The 18,904-nt window shown below is 39.3% G+C and overlaps 1 protein-coding gene across 1 annotated transcript in view; it reads right to left on the reverse strand.

Annotated features, from left to right (window-relative positions):
- Window positions 1-5,289: 5,289 nt before the first annotated feature.
- The window catches only part of LOC129094383 (gamma-aminobutyric acid receptor subunit gamma-3), a 40,033-nt gene continuing 26,418 nt past the window's right edge, over window positions 5,290-18,904 (reverse strand). The window contains exons 3-8 of the mRNA XM_054602534.1: window positions 18,610-18,830; window positions 13,715-13,797; window positions 10,786-10,923; window positions 9,688-9,840; window positions 6,669-6,868; window positions 5,290-5,850 (exon numbers count right to left, since the gene is read on the reverse strand). Coding sequence (XP_054458509.1) covers window positions 5,578-5,850; window positions 6,669-6,868; window positions 9,688-9,840; window positions 10,786-10,923; window positions 13,715-13,797; window positions 18,610-18,830 — 1,068 coding nt within the window. The 3' untranslated portion in view covers window positions 5,290-5,577. The remainder of the gene's footprint in view (window positions 5,851-6,668; window positions 6,869-9,687; window positions 9,841-10,785; window positions 10,924-13,714; window positions 13,798-18,609; window positions 18,831-18,904) is intronic.

Genomic DNA, 18,904 nt, shown 5'->3' on the forward strand with positions numbered 1-18,904 from the left:
ACTGTTCTGCAGAGAGAATGTATGGAAACTGAAGCTGTGACCCCAAACACAAGTTTCCTCCCAACATGAGTCAAACTATGAGAGAATAAACTGAAACAGAAATGTCTTTGGTTTATTCATCACAATAAAACTCACTGGATGTGGCTTTGAATCGCTGCAGTGTTTGTGCTTCACGTCAGCGACTAGATAAACCAGCTCTCCTTCACCACGGCTCCACAGAGCATCAGATGACACGGTGCCCAGAGCCGGTTCACTGGTTTCTGTACTGGCCCGGGCTCAAATCCCAGCATAAACCCCCCGTGTTTACCCCCTTTGGCTTCCCCAGTGTCTGCAAAGATAATACCCAAAACTGTGGGCCATCCAGTTGGAAATCACATGATGCCAAATCAACAGCAAATATGACAGCGAGCTTCCTCTCCGTCATACGTTGTTGCTACGGTAAATAAAGCATCATAGGGATTCATGAATGTTCTGTTTAAACCCTGTGAATCAAAGGGAACACCTGCACACAAACTCCAAACTACAGATTTTATTCAACCATATTACCATAACAACCATATTATTATTATCCTTGTAAATCAAAAACACAGCCACCAGAAAAACATTCTGCATTGTACGTTTCTGCAAACAGATAAATTGAATGTTGATGTTTCTGAACCAAAGACACAGTTTTTTAAAATATGTTTCATATCAGCCTTCGTAGAAACGCACAACGGCATGAGGTTAACTTCACAGTTAGAAAGAGACCATGGTTTGTGTTCAAATAATAAGTGAACATAGCGAGCGTAACAATCATAAAATAAAAACATGACATAAAGCCAAGTATCCGCATGAAACGGTTCGTCTGATTTTACCTGTTTTACTACAAAAGTCCAGCAACACGTGTCAACAGTATTCACAGGAAACAACTTAGTTAAGTTAAGAAAAGATGGTGAAATACTTAGTTAGGTTTAGTAAAAAATGGTGGTAGATATCCGCACACTTAAATCTATGCAGAGAACACTTTATTTGATCTTTCGGTCTGAAGGACCTTCATCAGATCATACAGGGTTCAGGTTTAGGAAAAGATCTTGAAAACACTTAGTTAAGTTTCTGAAAACATTGTGCTTTGGGTTAAAATAACTACGGAAGTGGCGTTACTTAAATAAGAAAGTTACATGAAAAATAAACCAACGTTGACTTCTCACTTCACAATGGACATTAACGCTCTCCTGGGGTAAAGACCGTTTCTGGTTTAATCCATCGACCCTGTTTGGGTTTTTGCAGTCTCATCATTACGTGGGTTACAAACAAGTTGATTTTGTTGGATACCTATGAATAACAGCCCATTCATTTTCACAGTTTTAACTACGAACGCTGTATTTTAACAGCCTGCATAAGTGTGTTTCACACACGACACAAAAACTGCTGAAAATCCTGTGTTTTTTTGACCCATCCACCATCCCTTCCATTAGCTCGGATAGAATGAAAGAAACGTCGACATTCAACATATCCGTATTTGCAGAAACCAACATTTCCAACCTTTTTTTTTTCTGATAAATCCCTTAACTTCCATGGCATCAGTAATTTACTACAGAAAATGTGAATATAATGAACTTTCAACAACATTTCACACCGTTTTTTCACAATAACTCTTGACCTTTTACATTAATATTCTTACTCAAGAAAACAATCACAAAGTGAAATGATAGAAGTGTCTCAGTCTGTAGCTGCTGTGTGTTTTAACTATTGCCTGATGATAGTGAGTTCAGATGACGGTCGGTGTGATTTTAACAGTCAGGACCGTGTTCTAAGTTTGTTCTGTCAGAAACAAACATACAAACGTCTCTCTGTCACACGTCTCCGCCCTCTATCAGTCAGCTGTTCAATAAAACACTAAAGTGTATGTTTGAACTGTTTTATCTTCACATGTCAATGAGTTATTGTTAAGTTTAGCACCACTCAGGATACTTATTGCATCGCCCTTCATCTGTCAGCTGACGGGTCAGAACACTGTGACATCAGAGCTCCACGGAGAAATGAACCAATGAGCACTCTGCATGGATATGATTTCAAACAATTCTTACTTTGCAATCACATCATGGCAAATAGAATGTAGATGTGGCAGTTTAAAGTTTATTATAAAGTATGATTGACTACAAACAGAAGACGGTGAGAAGAACTGCTTTCTGTGTTTGACGTGATGAAAACATGAACTTTGTCAGATTCAGCATCTTATTTGTCTGCAGGCACAGAAGGTCCTTCACATCGGTGCTGAAGGAGTTTATTATTATTCTTTTGTTAGAAATAATGACCGTCCAGCTTCACCTCTACTGCCACGATGTGATCCACCCTGGATATCACTAAATACGGCACAATCCAAAAGCAAACTTATATATAATATATATTTTTTACTCCTCGAAGGAAAACTTCAAACTACTAATCTGTATATCAGTTACTCTTCCTGTGTTACCTTGTTTTTCTCTCATGCTTCCACGGTGAACAGAGAATGAAATAACAGAGGAAAGTCTTGATGGATTAACAAAACCCTTCTGTGCAGAACTCGTCAGAAGTGTTTTAAATAGTTATGTCTTAGTGAAGATGCATGTGTTTACACTCAGTCTGCAGACATGATCAGTGTTCTACTGTTTGGAGATCAGCCGTCCATCCTCGTCCACTGCAGGGAACGTCAGTCTGATCAGAAGAACAGGATCATCAATCAAAGATCATCACTGAGATCATTGATTAGCTGAGAATAGATTTTAAAGATTCAGTAACTTCTTGTTTTGCTGCTCAACAAAGACTATTTGTTTATGTACAAGAATATTAAAGAAATGTTGATTATTTTATAATGAATTGTATTTTTTACTCACAAAATATCAAAAAGAGCCGATAAGAATATCAATAAGGAACCGAACCAATAAGCAGTATTAATGAGAGTACTAGTATCGGTAAAATCCTAACGATATCCATCCCTACTTGGATCATTCTGCACCAGTTGCACACAGAGTTAACAGATAGTTTTGCTGTTGTTAAATAACCTTTTCTCCATTTATTTTAATTCTTCGTTCACCAGGCATCGAGGCAGTAGCGAAAAAGAAAGAGTTGGGAGAATAATTGATATACAGATGGTCATTATGTGGGTGAAATATTCCTTTAAGGTTTTTTCCCCACCTATACTTACTAAACGGTATGTTTAGTAATAAAACATATTAGCGTAACCATTATAGGGTTGTTTGAACATAAATGACTGGGCACATACGTGAAATATTTGGCACATATATAGCAACTATAAAAAAAGAAAGAAAACAGCTAAAAAATATATAAAAGTTCCACTTAAGTAAACTGCCCAAAGAAGTAGCCTTCGCTGAACTGACGTCTTCCTCCCGTGGCGGTTATTATCAGAGGTAAATATGTATTTGTGGGCGGTGCTACACTAAGGCAGTTCAACGGTTGCTAATGCCAAATCTAAACACAACAGTCCATATTAAAACTATAATTTAAATGTCTATTGCATGCAAACACGAGCCAAACAGAGATGAGTGACCCTGACGAGTGGGATTATCGTATTTGTGCCTACAGTCACGTACAAATGACTCCCATTATATTTAATGTTGCATCCTGAAACACCAACCGTGTTCGGAAAAGAAATGAAAGGTCGTTGTTAGTTTAACGGCTGAAAGAAGAAACACAATTATTCGTCTATTCACTTCATCTAGTGTGTGTTAAGAGCTCTGAAATACATGGTGAGAATACGTGTAACGTGTAGAGGAATAACACTTGGATTATACGCTCGGCTGCCTTTGTTCCCTTCGGAGCTTTTCAACCTCCAATCTGTGAGAATGCGGCCGGTAGATATGAGAACTGCTCTGTTATGTCTGCTGTCTGTATTATATTATATTATATTCAAACCAAGAGTTGTTATTTTTAAAACCTCCTCAGAAAAATGTGGAAAAAATACAGGTTCAATAACAGCTCATATCAATCAATAAATCAATTATTACTAATGATTATTTTAAAGGAATAGTTGGACATTTGGGGAAAAACAGTGGTTAGAATTTTTGGTGACAGTTAGATGAAAAGATTGATACCACTCATGTTTGTCTGCTAAATATGAAGCCAGCAGCCTGTTAGTTTAGCTTAGCATCACTTAAGCTAACAGCTAGCATAGCTCTTTTCAAAGGTAATATCAGAAACCCAATTACCCAACAAATATTGTTTGTTCAACGTTTACTGAAGCTAAAATGCCGGATGTCACCCGTAGTTTGCAGTTAGCCCATTTTTTAAAATCTTTATGCTAAGCTAACGGTTGCTGTTTTAAAGGGCAAACCTCCAGTTCTTCCTGTGTTAAAGCTGCATTCTCTCTGCTGTCCACCAGGGGGCGACTCCTCTGGTTGTATAGAAGTCTATGAGAAAATGACTCTACTTCTCTCTTGATTTATTCCCTCAGTAAACATTGTAAACATGAGTTTATGGTCTCAATCTCTAGTTTCAAGTCTTCTTCACTTCATGAAAGTTATTGTAAGAATTTGGTCTCGAAAAAATATATTTTTAAGCTTTCTGTTGGTCCGGTAAATTTTCTAGGAAATACTTTTTGTTTAAGCATGTTTTTGATAGCAACAATTTGCATCCCAATAAACATCACAGTTAAGGGGAATCAAGGGTACACCTTGCTAACCAAGCTAACTAGCTAGCTAGCACAAGCATAAATTTTTGCTAAGCTAACGCTAGCTGGCCTGCTGGGACTGACTTCAGGATCCAGAAAAAACAACATGGCGACGGCCAAATGTCAAAATTAAGGACAGCAGTCAACAAAGCAACTAGTCATGTCACGGTCACGACTTTCACTTCACATATTTAGCGTAAAGGCATGAGAGTGATATCAATATTCTCTTGGAAAGAAAAGCCAATAAACGTATTTCTTATAATTTCCCAAAACAGCTCCTTTAAAGGAAAGTTATTTAAAAAGAAAGCTGTTGTTGGAGCTATTGTTGCTCTGTGTTGAATTGACTTTTACAACCAAAGCAGTACATTAAATAACCATTCAAACCTTTTACTTCTAAAGTAAAAAACTTAGATATCACATATCATTATTCTGTCTACCGATTTATTCATCACATCGTAAACTACTACTGATAGTGTGGCAAGCAGGAGCAATGAGTCGTGTCTAATGGCTCTTAGTCAAACCAAAAGATGTTTGTTGCGATGTGGTCGTCGCAACAAACGTAACCTCAAAGCTCTGAATGAGAACAGCCATAATCAGTCAAAGCCAGGCTTCGTTTTTATTATTATAAATCAATATTCCCTGATTATTGTAGCAGATCTGTATCCACCCCCTCCAGAGGAAGGCACTATGAGTGGTTTGAACGTCCTCGGGTTTTTTCTTCAACTGGATTTGACTGATGGCTGTATAATAACGGTACATTCCCTACAACACCAGCCGTTGACACACAGTCCATCCCGTCCTCCTCACTGTGTCTCAGGATGATCAGACCTGAAGACCTCTGCTCATCCAGGTAACTTCTTCAGGTAGCACAGGAAAGAGTTTTATTTGGCGTTACCTCTTTTGTCAAACCGTGCCGTCCTCCTCGCCGTGTGCTAAAGGTAGAGGTATCCCACCCAGTACACGATGTTGAACAGCAGGAAGGACGTCGGGAAGAAGACGCGTGAGTAAGCGTCCAGGTCCAACAAGTCCACGTGGACGCGTCCTCTCCTCCAGCCGCCTCCTTTACACTCCTCGAAGCAGCAGAAGAAGCTCTGGCAGTCTTTACCGTCCAGACACTCGTAGACGTCCTCAAAGTCCTGCCAGTACAGGGAGTTATTCAGAGCGATGACGGTGTGAGGAGGCCTCACATCCAGGACCGAGTAGTTCTGAGGAGGAAGAGAAGAAGAAGAGGAAGAAGAAGAAGAAGGAGAAGAAAAAAAAGGGGAGAAGAAGAAGAAGAAGAAGAAGAAGAGAAGAAGAAGAAGAAAAGAAAGAGGAAAAGAAGAAGAAGAAGAAGAAAAAGATAGAGTAGGAGAAGAAGGGGAAGAAGAAGAAGAAGAGGAGAAGAAGAAAGAGGAGAAGGAGAAGAAGAAGAAAAAGAAGAGGAGAAGAAGAAGAAGAAAAAAGAGGAATAAAGAGGAAAAGAAGAAGAAGAAGAAAAAAGAGGAGAAGAAGAGGAAGAAAGAGGAGAAGGAGAAGATGAAGAAAGAGTAGAAGAAGAAAGAGGAGAAGGAGAAGATGAAGAAAGAGGTGTAGAAGAAGAAGAGGAAGAAGAAGAAGAAGAAAAAGAAGAAGAAGAAGAAGAAGAAGAAGAAGAAGAAGAAGAAGAAGAAGAGATGTTAAACAGAGTTTAAGTCACCTTTGTGTTGTTAGTGAACCATGGAAATCTAATCTTTGCATCCATCTGTTTTGTTTGTAGACACAGTTTTATTTTAGTAATCATAGTCATGTTTACCCAAAAACTTTGATAAAGTTGGGAGAAATCAATTACATCAGAGATAAGATAAGACTTTAAGACAAATTCTTGTATGTTTACATCTTATATAAATAAATAAATGAAGCCGATTGTAGCTAAATGTAGAATACTATCAATCTGAATTTGACGAAAGACGGATAATACGTTTTATTTTTTATTTATAAGAGTCCTTTGTCAGGGAATGTCCTGTGTTGTTGAAAATGACAAAACATATGACGGCTAACTCACGGATCGCTTTGGCTCCATGTAGCTGGGTCTTCTGGTGCTGTATGAGTAGTAGTTCAATGTCGCGTACTCCATCAGAGCGGCGAACACAAACAGGAAGCAGACGGTGACGAACAGGTCCATGGCCGTGATGTAGGACACTCTGGGGAGGGACGTCCGGGCCACGCTGCTGAGGGTCGTCATGGTCAGAACCGTGGTTATACCTGAGAGGACAGAGAGGACAGAATCATCTAAAGGTTCTACAGGAGATCCTCAAGGTCTGACTGTGACATATCAACTTTATTTAAAGGCCTATTTTAACTAGTAACTCCGCCTGATGTTCATTTTACTGAAGAAGCATGACTGAATGCAGAATTATTAAAAATTGTGGACAAAGAACTAACAATATTAAAAAGTGTTTGAGTCGGAGCTTTGACGGATCAAAGATCACTTTAAACTCAGGAATGAGATGACGCTCCAGTTTCATATTGGGTGGGAGATGAAAATGAAAGTCAATAAAGACTTTTTTTCTTATCTTGAAGAACATCTTAAAACTGTGTTAAATTATTGGTACAGTCTGCTCGTCTCATTTCTCTATTGTGTGTCTCTTTGTCTCCTCCGTCCTCCAGCCTCTGACCCATAAATCAATCTCAGCTCTCATCTTGAAGCTTGTCTCAATACCTTAAATGCATCTGAGAGGAAACAAAGGTGTTTGTACCAAATCTGAAGAAGTTCTGCTCACGAGAACATACGGGACGGACAGACAACCTGGAAACATTATGTCATAAAACTCAGTCGATAAAAGAAAAGACTTCACTAATCAGATTAGATTTATGCAAATGTCTTAGTCGGGAACATGACAACAAAACAGAAGCATCATGGGTCATGAAACCAAAACAGAGAGCTGAAAGAAGCTAAAACACTTCAGAGTCTGCAGAGTCGTGTGATAAATATCTCGGCTGAATTCTTTCATATTACACAAAGTAATTTAATCAATTCTTCATATAAAGATATTGATTAGTGCAGCTTCAGGCCCGATCACATCGAGACAAAAGGAGCAGCCGCCTCAAAAACATCCCTGTGGCAAAGTGAGACAAGGAAAACAGCTGATGATCTTTCAATGTTCAAATCAGAAATCAAAACTCACCTTTTCAGAACTGCTTTTAATGTGTGACGAATGCTGTGTGTTCTTTTTAGTGTGTAGCTTTTAATGATTATTTTAAATATCTGCAAAGCGTCTTTAAGAACTTTGAAAAGCGGTCTAGAAATAAAATGTATTATTATTATTATTATTATTAGCCGGTGAAGTCGGGGGGATGCATTCAATAACAGGTGATCAATAAATGGATTCAATGCGGACATGGAACTTTTGCTTTTGCTCTGCTTTTATAATGAGGAGGAGGTGAAATAGTAATGTAGATTATCTTAGTTAATCAAGTTTATCTGCATTTTTCTGTTTCAACCACATCTACCGGCATCAAAACAGGAAGTCAGTGGTAAAGTAGTAACGGGTCTCATGAGGATTCCTGTATTCATGATCTGCCTCTCTGATAGTGAAAGTAAGCTCATCTTTATCTTCACACTTAGCTGCTGAGTTAGAAGCCAACGTGTTTCCATGTGACCAGATAAACCTGATTTCCTCCCTCCCATCTCCTCCTCCATGAGCACTGCAGAGATGCCTGTAAGAGCAAAAACATCTGACTGTTTCACTGGGGTTACCATGGTAACAAGCTGGCCCAATCTATTTCAGGCGGACACCTCACAATTTTCCTCGAACCTCTGCTTCGCCACAGTGATTACACTCACCTGCCGTCTGCCCGTGTGCTGTGTGAAACAGAGTTTTTTTTGTTGCTCTGAACAAAAGAATGAGCAGCAGGTTCGAAGAGAGACATTTATATTTACTGACAGGAAGCTAAATGTGAGCTTCTGTGTATAACGAGTCAAACATAAAAGGTACAAGTGCTAACTGAAACCTGAGCTAAGTCAGCGTGCTAACTATCTGTTATTAGGGCTCAAATCATCGAGACAGTTACATGGTTTGCACTTAACATATTCTCTCGTTTTTGGTCTCCACCTATACAAGCAGTGAGACTGAACTAAATCAGAAGGAATGACCTCGAATGAACAAAGGAGCCTGATTCAACTGACAAACTCACAGTTCAATTGTCGCTGTGGTGTAAAAATGTGGTTATGATAAAAAGGATAATTCCATTCGGGCTACTTGGGGTTGCTGAATGTCAGATTTTACTTAGAATGGCTTGGTTCAAAAGATATATATAAGTTCTCAGAACATTTGCAAAGACTGTTCAGTAGTTTGCACTTGTTCTGTTCAAAAGAGGCACATTACAGTATCAGTGAGGATGGCGAGTGTCGTCACACCATCAGACTGTGTGCAGCAGGTTCTCGTCTGTCCGTGCACATCCAACATTTTCTAACTACGAAGACGTGGATGAGCAGAAAACATTGAGAGCTTTGAGAATGTTGGTTTACAACACGGAGAAACTTGCACAAAGTATAAAATATCCAAATGTTTCCTCTTCAAAGTTCTGCTTCAGCTCACGTCGGTTCATCCGTCCTTTTGGAAAAGTATAACTGAGTCTTCACACACACTTACGTTTCTGTAATGTCCGCCTTAAAGTGTGAAATAGCTGTGTGTGATTCTTTAATATAAGGCCTGGGCCTACACCACCTCACTCAAACGTGAAAACACTGATTCAATTTTAACGGAGAAAAGAAAATACAAATGGATGAAGTCAATTACCTTCACCAAAGCGTTCCACAGGACTGCACAACAACAAGTAGAGAGCATGCACAAAAGAGAAGAAACAGAACAAAACAGGAGAAGCAGATAACAAATATCCATGCAGTATAGATAAACAGTAAGACGGAGAATATTCAAAGGAAAACATGATTAAAATGTGCCTCCAGAGAAAGACCTCAACATGGCGTCTTCTTATCTCTAACAGCTGAAGTGTTGCAGACATGAGCCGGCACTGTGTCCTGGTTTGGACTAACTTATCGAGGTGCAGAGAGACCGGAGTACCTAAAGCCGTTCTGGCTGGCGTGGCGTCTTTTTTGATCCAGAAGGACACCCAGGAGAGGACCACGGTGAGGATGCAGGGGATGTAGGTCTGGATGGTGAAGTAGCCCATCCTTCTGCTCAGGTCAAAGTACACCGTCATCAACACGTAGTCACCTGTGTGCGGAGAAACATGACAAAATAAATAAAAACTATCTTAAATAAATTTGGGTCAGGGCTAGACCTCTGAAGGTCCTGCATGTTAGAAGTACATTTTCATTGATCCAGGTCTTCAATAACATCTGGGCTATAGAGAGAAGTGTTAGTTAGGAGTAGCATTACCCATTCAATGAGCCTGTGAAGAGTTTACACTGTATTTGTTCAACATAACACACCAGTTACAGAACTTTCAGAACTATCCATACTCATAACAATGGACAGCATCCTAGGGTTTAGCAGAAGCAAATTGAAAAGGTACCAGCTTTCATATACAGTCATTTAAAAACGGTGAAGTGTTGAGGAATGTTTAAAAAACCTAGACCAAGACTAGCAGTTCATTTAGTGGTTTCTTTGTTCTGAAACTGTAGCATGAAGTCATGGTGGAATTAGCCAGCTAGCTAGCCGCCTTAATGAGTTAAGTTAATGCTTTATCTTCAGTCTTGTCATAGTGTAGAAAAGCACATTGCTACCACCAGATAATCTGTCAGTCAACACTTATCCCGCAGACTTTGTGATGTGCTGAATCCAGAAAAAAGAAAGTAAAGAAAAAGCAGAGCGGACAGCTAGCAGCTAGCAAAACGGATGTTTTTAGAACTGGTACTTTCTCATTTTTGCAAGCTCAGTGTAAACAAAGACATGACATCAAATAAGTGATGATGGGACAGAAGGTTTGCTTTTTTGTTTATTTTGGATGGACTTTTTAAATTCACAAACTGAATGTCACTATTGTAGGTAGCAGGGCTCAGACAGGGAAACCTCTTCTCCTACTAAGTTTCTTCTCCTCCAACCAGGTTAGCTGGACTTTAACTTTAAAATGTTTAAAAAAGGTCACAATCTGCAGTTGATGTGCCAAACACAATCAACTAATGAAGAGAAGGAATCACATGATCTCTGTAGACCTACCTGCGGTGGTGGTTATTATGTCCGTGGTGTTTCTCAGGCCCATGAAGTCAAACTGGTAGAGACGCCAGGACTTCTGGTCGGTCGCCTCCACAGAGTTCTTCCTCCACTTATAAATCATCTCATCTCGTGGGTATCCATCTGCAATTACACCGAGCACATGTGTGAGTGTGACCCATGGCGCTAACATGGAGCATCCTGGTGACGGATGTCCTGTGCAGGCAGGCCGAGGGCCACCCGGAGCAACATTTGTCTCCTGCTGGAGGCTAATGAAAGAGACAGTCTGGGGACGCCGACAGAGGCAGGAAGGAAAGCAGATTAAATGAAAGCTTTGGTTCAATAATGTACTGAATCCATCTTGATGGTGGGCCTGACCTTCACATGATGCACACGGAGCCTCGCAGTGCTTTTACAATCGATCAGTTAATGACGGGTTAATGATTCCATTCCTGCCGTGGTGTCGCACTAGACCGGCTCTTTTTCTCGTCTTTAACAGACACAATCATTTTAAGAAGGAAAAGCTAACAGAATTATCATCTTGCCTGCTAGCAATTTGATGTAATAGGCTTTCAATGAACAGAAACATTAACTGTGAGGGAAGATGTTGCCCAAACTACTAATTGTTTTCAAACGTGCTTAATGAATGAATTCCATTAACATTTGAGTTCTCTCATCTGCTATTAATGTTACAATTAAACATTCAGACCTCAAACCTGAAAATAAAAGCTTTATGTTGGAAACTGTAAAGTTTATGAATGGCAACACCAGATTGGCATTATTATGTACGACATTTGAAAAAACCATTTCTAACGGGCTCAAGGCAAAATTCAACAATATTCATAAGACTTAATACACTTTAGCCTAACAGGAAGAAGTGCATTAGATAGATATCATTTTAAGTTTACACTCTTAACATCACACCAGGACTTTGTTGTTCTGACCTCTGGAGAATGCTAATCTAATATTCACTCTCCTTTAAACTCTGTTTTGGGTCTCCACCACCTTCTAAAAGGAAAACTCTGGTTTTGAGTTGCTACATGCTTCGCTATGTTCACCAGATTGCTGCTGATGTGTCCGTCTGCCATGTGGTGCTTCATTTGGAGCATGTTTGTTAAAAATCACAAAATGAGATCGCTGAGACGGTAGAAACAGAACAGCGAGCTAAAAGACGCTAAAATGCTCAGTAGAGCTGAGGGGAACTGTAGAGCTGTGATACTTTCATTGCACTCAGTTGATTATTCCTTTTCCCCCAGAAACATGATGGGCTTTTTAAGATAGGCAAATCGGACCTAATCAGAAAACAGGGACGTCGTCGTGGAAACCAGTGTAACACCTGGTGATATCTTTCGGTGAGGAAATTGGTTTAATGGGTCACAGCAGGAAGTCCACAGATGTGTTGGAACAGGTTTAAAGCTCTAATAAGCTGCAGTGGTGAGAACACTACAGATTCACATCCACATTGATCTGTTATGACGCATTATAATCACACACAGTACTGTATATGACACAGATGTGTTGATTGTTGTTATGTGTAATAGTACTTGTAATGTGGAGGCAGTTTGCCACTGGACATTATGCAGTTGAACACTTCACTGCACTCAAATGCATTCAGTTTACTGTACTTTATCCAGCTTCTGCTGAGTCAGATTAATCCAATGTTGCCATGGCTACCAACAAAGCAGTGAGGGGCTAAGGACACAACATGCCGTCCCTATGATGGCCTGCAGATGAATGCATGTTGGTGCAGGTATGACACATTGGCAGTAATCATGATACAGGAGGTATTATGTTGGTCTCCTTGATGACAAGGCAACGGGCAGAACACTCATCTCTTTGTAATTCCAAATAGCCTGGAACCATGAGCAGCTTATATTATTATAAAGTTATTATTATGAGAAAGTGGAAATGTAAAAGGCCCCCCATCCCTCCAACATATGAGCAAGACACTCAGACTGAAATGTAAAACAACAGTCATTTTATCTTTTGCTGTAATTTTACATTTCTTTGTGGTCATTTTGCACAAAATTGTAGTCCATTATTAACTTATCCATGGTTGGTTGGTGTCTCTTTGTGGTCGATTGCATCTCTTTAAGGTTGTTTCTTTTGTTTATTTGTGATTGTTTTCATTTGTGTGGTCCTTTTTCTTCCGTCTGTATCTCTTTGTGGTCCTTTCTTGTTTTCTTTATGGTCGTTTGAGTCCTCTGTGGTCTTTTATATTGTGGTCATTTTTTGTGTATTTAGGTCATTTTACTTGTCTTTGTGATTGATTTTTTGTTTTTTGTGTTTTTCTTTACGATTAATTTATTTCTCTGAGAGACTCACTGGTAATTCTTGTTGTTGTTTTTTTATCTCTGTCATTTTTCGTCTCTTTGTGGCTGTTTTATAATCTCTTTTTAGTCATTTGATTGACCTTCCAACATGTTAGTAATACCTTCATACTGAGTTGTTTTTTTTGAGTTCTGTCCCCAGTAACCAGTTCAATAATTCATCTGTTATACTAATACAATATCTAGATTTCAGGGGGCTTCCTTTCCCTGCTGGTTCGTTTTAATCTCGTAACTCGTAAGCCGTCACAGCCAGCTCTGAGGAGCTGTGGCGTGATACGTGAATGTTTTTAAATTGTCCTTCAGTCCCTGGGCCATGAATGTCCTCCACCATTTCATTCACAGCTACAAAAAACAAAAAACCTCTAAAAGCGCATTTGCTTGTCAGAGGCCACTCCAGGGCTTCTGTTCTCACAGAGGAGGCTCAGCCAGCCGTGACTGCAGTGATGGACACTAACATAGGCTCATATTCACGGAGCACTTGCTGTGTGGAAACAAATAACAACATAATCACCTTAGACAGATGAAATATGGTACTCCAAAACAAATATTATAGTTTGTCACACTGGGTACTTCTGGCCCGACAGAGAAAACGAGATTGTACTCACAGCTGGAGAAGATGAGCGGACAGGAGTGTTCATCCATCGGAAAGTTGTGCAGCTGCAGCTGGCATTCTGCGTTTATTGTCAGTCTGAAAAACAACAACAAAAGATTCAGCTGTTTTAGTATTGTAGTAAAAGATTCTATGTGAAACCAAATCACATCAGTGTATTGTTTTGGTTTAGACTTTTAAAGTAAAGTCATCATTTTAAAAGCGATGGGACAAGAATGTGAGAATGAATGCATGAGTGTAATTTTGGTTATAAAAACAATCTCAGCCTCGAGTGGAGCAGCAAATTATAACAGGAGTCATCAAGCTACAGTGTAGAGATTGAAGGACCATAACCACTCAGACAGCAGTAAAGAGAGGAATCTGCCCTTTTCAGCTCGATTCTCTACAAAGTGCTTCTTGAATTCCGCTCAAGGCCGTCTGTATTCAACAAATGTTAATGATTGGAACAATTGTAAATGGTATTGTTGAAGACAACAGGGTAGGAATGATTTAGTTGCTATTTAAAACCATAAACCCAAACACATGGCCCTGACCTGCGGTGTCCCTCAAGGTTCAATCCTGGGCCCGCCCCTTTTTAACCTGTACATGCTCCCACTTGGCCACATCTTTCAGAACAAGAACCTTGCTTATTATAATTATGATGACGATACTCAAATATACTTAGCCCACTCATCAAATGATTAAGGGCCATAGAGATATTATGCAAATGCTCTGTGCAAATAAATAACTAGAAGTCTCAAAATGTCGTACAATTAAACAAGAAAGAAAACGAGATCATTATATTTAGCAGCAAAGAAGAGGCTCAGGATTGTTTCTCACCTCAAGGAAAAAGCACTTAAAGTGAAAAAGCAGGTCATGAACCCTGGTGTTTTAATTGACAACCTACAGTGTAGAGATTGAAGACCATAATCAGATAGCTGTGAGTGGTGACTGAGAGACGTCTACAGTTAATCACAGAGCTACAAAGTCCTACAGAGGCAGAGGTTGAGGAGGAATCTGCCCTTTACAGCTCGATTCTCTACAAACTGCTTATTAAATTCCGCTCAATGCCATCTGTAGCCAACAAATGTTAATGGTTTGCTTTTATCTGGAATTATTTCAAATTGGCTGAAGTAATACTTGAAGTCAAGAAGGTAGGAATTATTATTATACTATTGGAAACAATGAACCCAAATGCAAGGCCCTGACCTGCGGTGTCCCTCAAGGTTCAATTCTGGGCCCGCCCCTCTTTAACCTGTACATGCTATATTTGGCAGCAAAGAGCAGGTTAACAACCCTGGTGTTCTAATTGCCAACCTTCAGTATAGAGATTGAAGGAACATAATCACTCAGACAGCTCTGAGTGGAGACTGTGAGACATCTACAGTTAATCACAGAGCTACAGTACAAGTCCTACAGAGGCAGAGGTTGAGGAGGAATCTGCCCTTTACAGCTTGATTCTCTACAAACTGCCACTTGAATTCCACTCAAGGCCACCTGTAGCCAACAAATGATAAAAAAAGACACTCTAAACTGTAAAAAACAACAGACATTTATAACTAAAAGTCTATTTTTCAGAACCGACAGAAATATTAAGTCAACAACTTCACCCTTTTTTCGGATTCTTCAAATCACACAATCAGGTTTTAGCTCAAGTGATCAGCCCATTGATATGTTTTTGACCTCTAGTACAGATACAAAGCCATGTGGGCATCGTTATGGTGTGTTTGGATGATATGTTGATTATGGAAAATGCGTCCAATATTTACTTAATGGACTATGGAGCAAAATAATCAAAATAATCTGTGTTCACTTCTCCCATTGGAGTTAATAGACTCAGGACCTGCTGCTAATCTCTTATACAGTAATCATGATGTATCAACACACTTCTTAGAAATCAGCCCAGTGCAATTATTAATAGTAATAAATAAAGCTAAAGGCCAGCCGTCCCTTAAGACGAACCTGTGGATGTAATTATGCTGCCAGTACGTTACTGACCTTCAATTTTGAACCAGTTAAAGAATGAAAGTTACATTTTTGATCTCAATGGGAACCGAAGCCACAGGAAGCGTTAAGAGTTCACTGACCTTTTTTTAACAGGATGAAATAACATCAGCCTGAATAGAAATAAGCCTGATGCTTCAATAGAACCATTATCTGTGTTTCCAGTAAAAAACACCTCACTGAGAAAACAATCAGCATGAAAGAAAGCATGTTGGAAGAAGGGTTGTGGTGGTTAAATGATTGGCTATATTCATCCAAAATTGGATTTGTTCGATCAGATACAGAGGACGAGATAAAGTAAATTAATAGATTAGTAAATTTTAAACAGTGGACACATATGACGTGAACAAAGGGGAAGAAAAACATCTTTGTAGCGTTATTCTGGTGTGATCTTTAAACCTCATTAAAGCATGGAATTGGGACAATGCGATGCATGTGGGAGAGGCATGGATATCATCAATGTCATCTCTGTTTACTGCGGCCAAGCCAATGCACAATTAATACCAAATTACATTTCAGTGTCTTTCTCATGCCCATCAGCGGATATTGCTCCTCGAAGTTTGCACGGGACAAAACAGTCAATATCAGTAGAGCGGCATGAGGAAGAGTCCAACTGGTTGTTGTTTGTGACTCGACTCACTCATCTGTAGAAATGGTACAACTTTTATTATCTTCTGGAAATGTGGCTCTGTGTGAATGTTACATTTCCATGAGTCCAACACATCATTGATTGAAAGCAAAGAAGTTTTATAGTGATCTTCAACAAAAGAGTTCTGCAGGAATGAGTCCTAAAACCAGACATGAGTCAGCATGTTTTCAATTCCTGTTACCACTTCTTGAAGACAGTGTTTCATTTTTCTGGTTTCTCGGTTTGTGATCTGATGTTTTGAAGCCTCTAGTTCGGCCAATTTGCAGTCCCCATTGTGGATTGTGGCCTTCGTCATGTTTTTTTTTGCAACCAATGAACAGACCTGTCAATCAGTGTGTAGCCCCGCCCTAAAGCATCCCCTGCTTTATGGTCTGTTTGACTCTAAATGGAGCATCATTTACTAAATGAACATCATGCTGTATTGAAGAAGACTTGAAACTAGAGATTGAGACCATAAACTCATGTTTACAATGTTTACTGAGGGAATAAATCAAGAGAGAAGTAGAGTCATTTTCTCATAGACTTCTATACAACCAGAGGAGTCGCCCCCTGGTGGACAGCAGAGAGAATGCAGCTTTAACACATGAAGCTTTGACTTCACACGGCACTAAGCCCAGGTTGCCGCCTGGTTCTCTGATATAAAATAGGTCAGTAGATACCTCTCTGGTTAATTTAGAAGCTTTTACGTGTCCTAAAAAAACTTACTTACTTTACACTTCAAACGTCATAATAGTTTTGTTCATTTGTGAAGATTATCTTGATCAACAAAACCTGTAAGAATCATAACCGTTTATTTGTGACAGAGATTATTTTCTGTAATAATAATAAAATAAATCCAACTGGCTGAGATGATGACTTCCTGTTGGTTGCAGAAATACATCTGTGCAGCTCTCTTTGTTACTAAAACACAGAACATTCCTTTGACTTTAGTCTGGAGATGTCTCACAATAAAGGACAGTGTCATGAAGATGGAGGGCAGTCTGGAGAAGCTTATTACTGAAGGAGCAGTTTATATTAATGTGGAGTGCTCTAATTACAAAGAGAGCTCTGGGGCACGAGGGTGGCTGCCGTTGTAAATTGGTCTTAAAGCTCAAGCAGATTATTTGCACTTACAACTGGTAATGACAGCAGATAATTGCTTTTGAGCTGCTCTTTCTGGGGAATGTTGGCTTCACAAATAGTTCTCTCCTCAGACGGCTGAAGGCTGCTACAATAAAACGGATGGGTTGTTTGATAAAACCTCGTTGATTATCAAAGGAGAAGTTTCAATGGTCAGACTGCACAGAGGAGAGTCAGGATGTAATTATAAGAATCATAATGAAAATGTTGATGTAGCTTTGAGATAAAAGGCTTCATAATATCCCATAAATCACTTCTTATTACTTTAAGTGAATGTTAAGGAACTTAGAGGGAAGCAAGAACTCCAGACCTTGTCACCCGTAGCTGTGTGTTGCATACTTTACACTAAAACAAAGTCGTATATAATCTTCATGGAAAAGTGCTTCTGAGGTTTGTTTACGGCAAATACACGTATTTAAGTATAAACCAAACAAAAACATGACTTGTGAAAACTAATAGACCGGAAACAATTAGTTTGTTAATCAATAAGCTGTTGACAGAAAATCAATCAGCAACTATTGTGAAAGTTGATTAACTGTTTGAGTTATTCAAAAAAAATATCAATAAATGCCAACAATGTTCTTGCTCCAATATTCTGAAATGTGAAGGTTTTTTCTGCTTTTGTTTAGATGCACACTAATATTCCAGCATTATTCAGAATTTTGGTGCAGGTCATGTAAACATCATATTTTGTCTGTATTTTCAGAATCCCCTACTATTCAGATGTATCATTAATTTAAGATACAGACCTGTACAAAGACATGGATACAGAACATTCACAGTACGAGTCTCAATAGAGGGTTTTACTGCAGTCACTTCAAATTCCTTTAGTTTCTGAATGAATGATGCTATGAGTTCAGATTATTCAAAAACATATCCAGACTATTCTCCCCAAATAATAAATCATTAACACATAAACTACTGTAACAGTGTACATTCCAGCACATGCATTTTGATCTTAGACATTTAAACAGTCAGGTAACAGCAGCCCATTCTGATAAATCAGTAATATCTGTTCATTAAAGAATCACTTAAATATAATATTCTCACTTGAAAAACAGCTTGAATGTGCAGATCATAAGCTCTGTGTTGTGTTTCTTCTCCCTCAAACAGCAGCTTCAGGATTACAGTGAGTCTACCTTAACGTGTAGAGGACCTTCCCATCGTTCCAGATGCGGAGCAGCTGGTTGGGCATCGTGATCCAGTGGGAATCTGCATTCTTGGAGTTCCTGAAGATGGTATCGGGCAGCCAGATGAGTCCGACCATGTTGCTGTTCAGAGTCAGTCTCTTCATGGTGCTGTTGTAGCTGAGGCGGCTGTCCGTCCACGTCTGGGCGAAGATGATGTCTATCTGGTATTCCTGAAAGACAGAATCAGAAGACATGAGAGTGGGTTTAAAGTCATCAGATCATCAATAATGATGTTCAGTGTCCT

This window comes from Anoplopoma fimbria, chromosome 8 (genome assembly GCF_027596085.1).
Source record: "Anoplopoma fimbria isolate UVic2021 breed Golden Eagle Sablefish chromosome 8, Afim_UVic_2022, whole genome shotgun sequence".
Taxonomy (NCBI): domain Eukaryota; kingdom Metazoa; phylum Chordata; class Actinopteri; order Perciformes; family Anoplopomatidae; genus Anoplopoma; species Anoplopoma fimbria.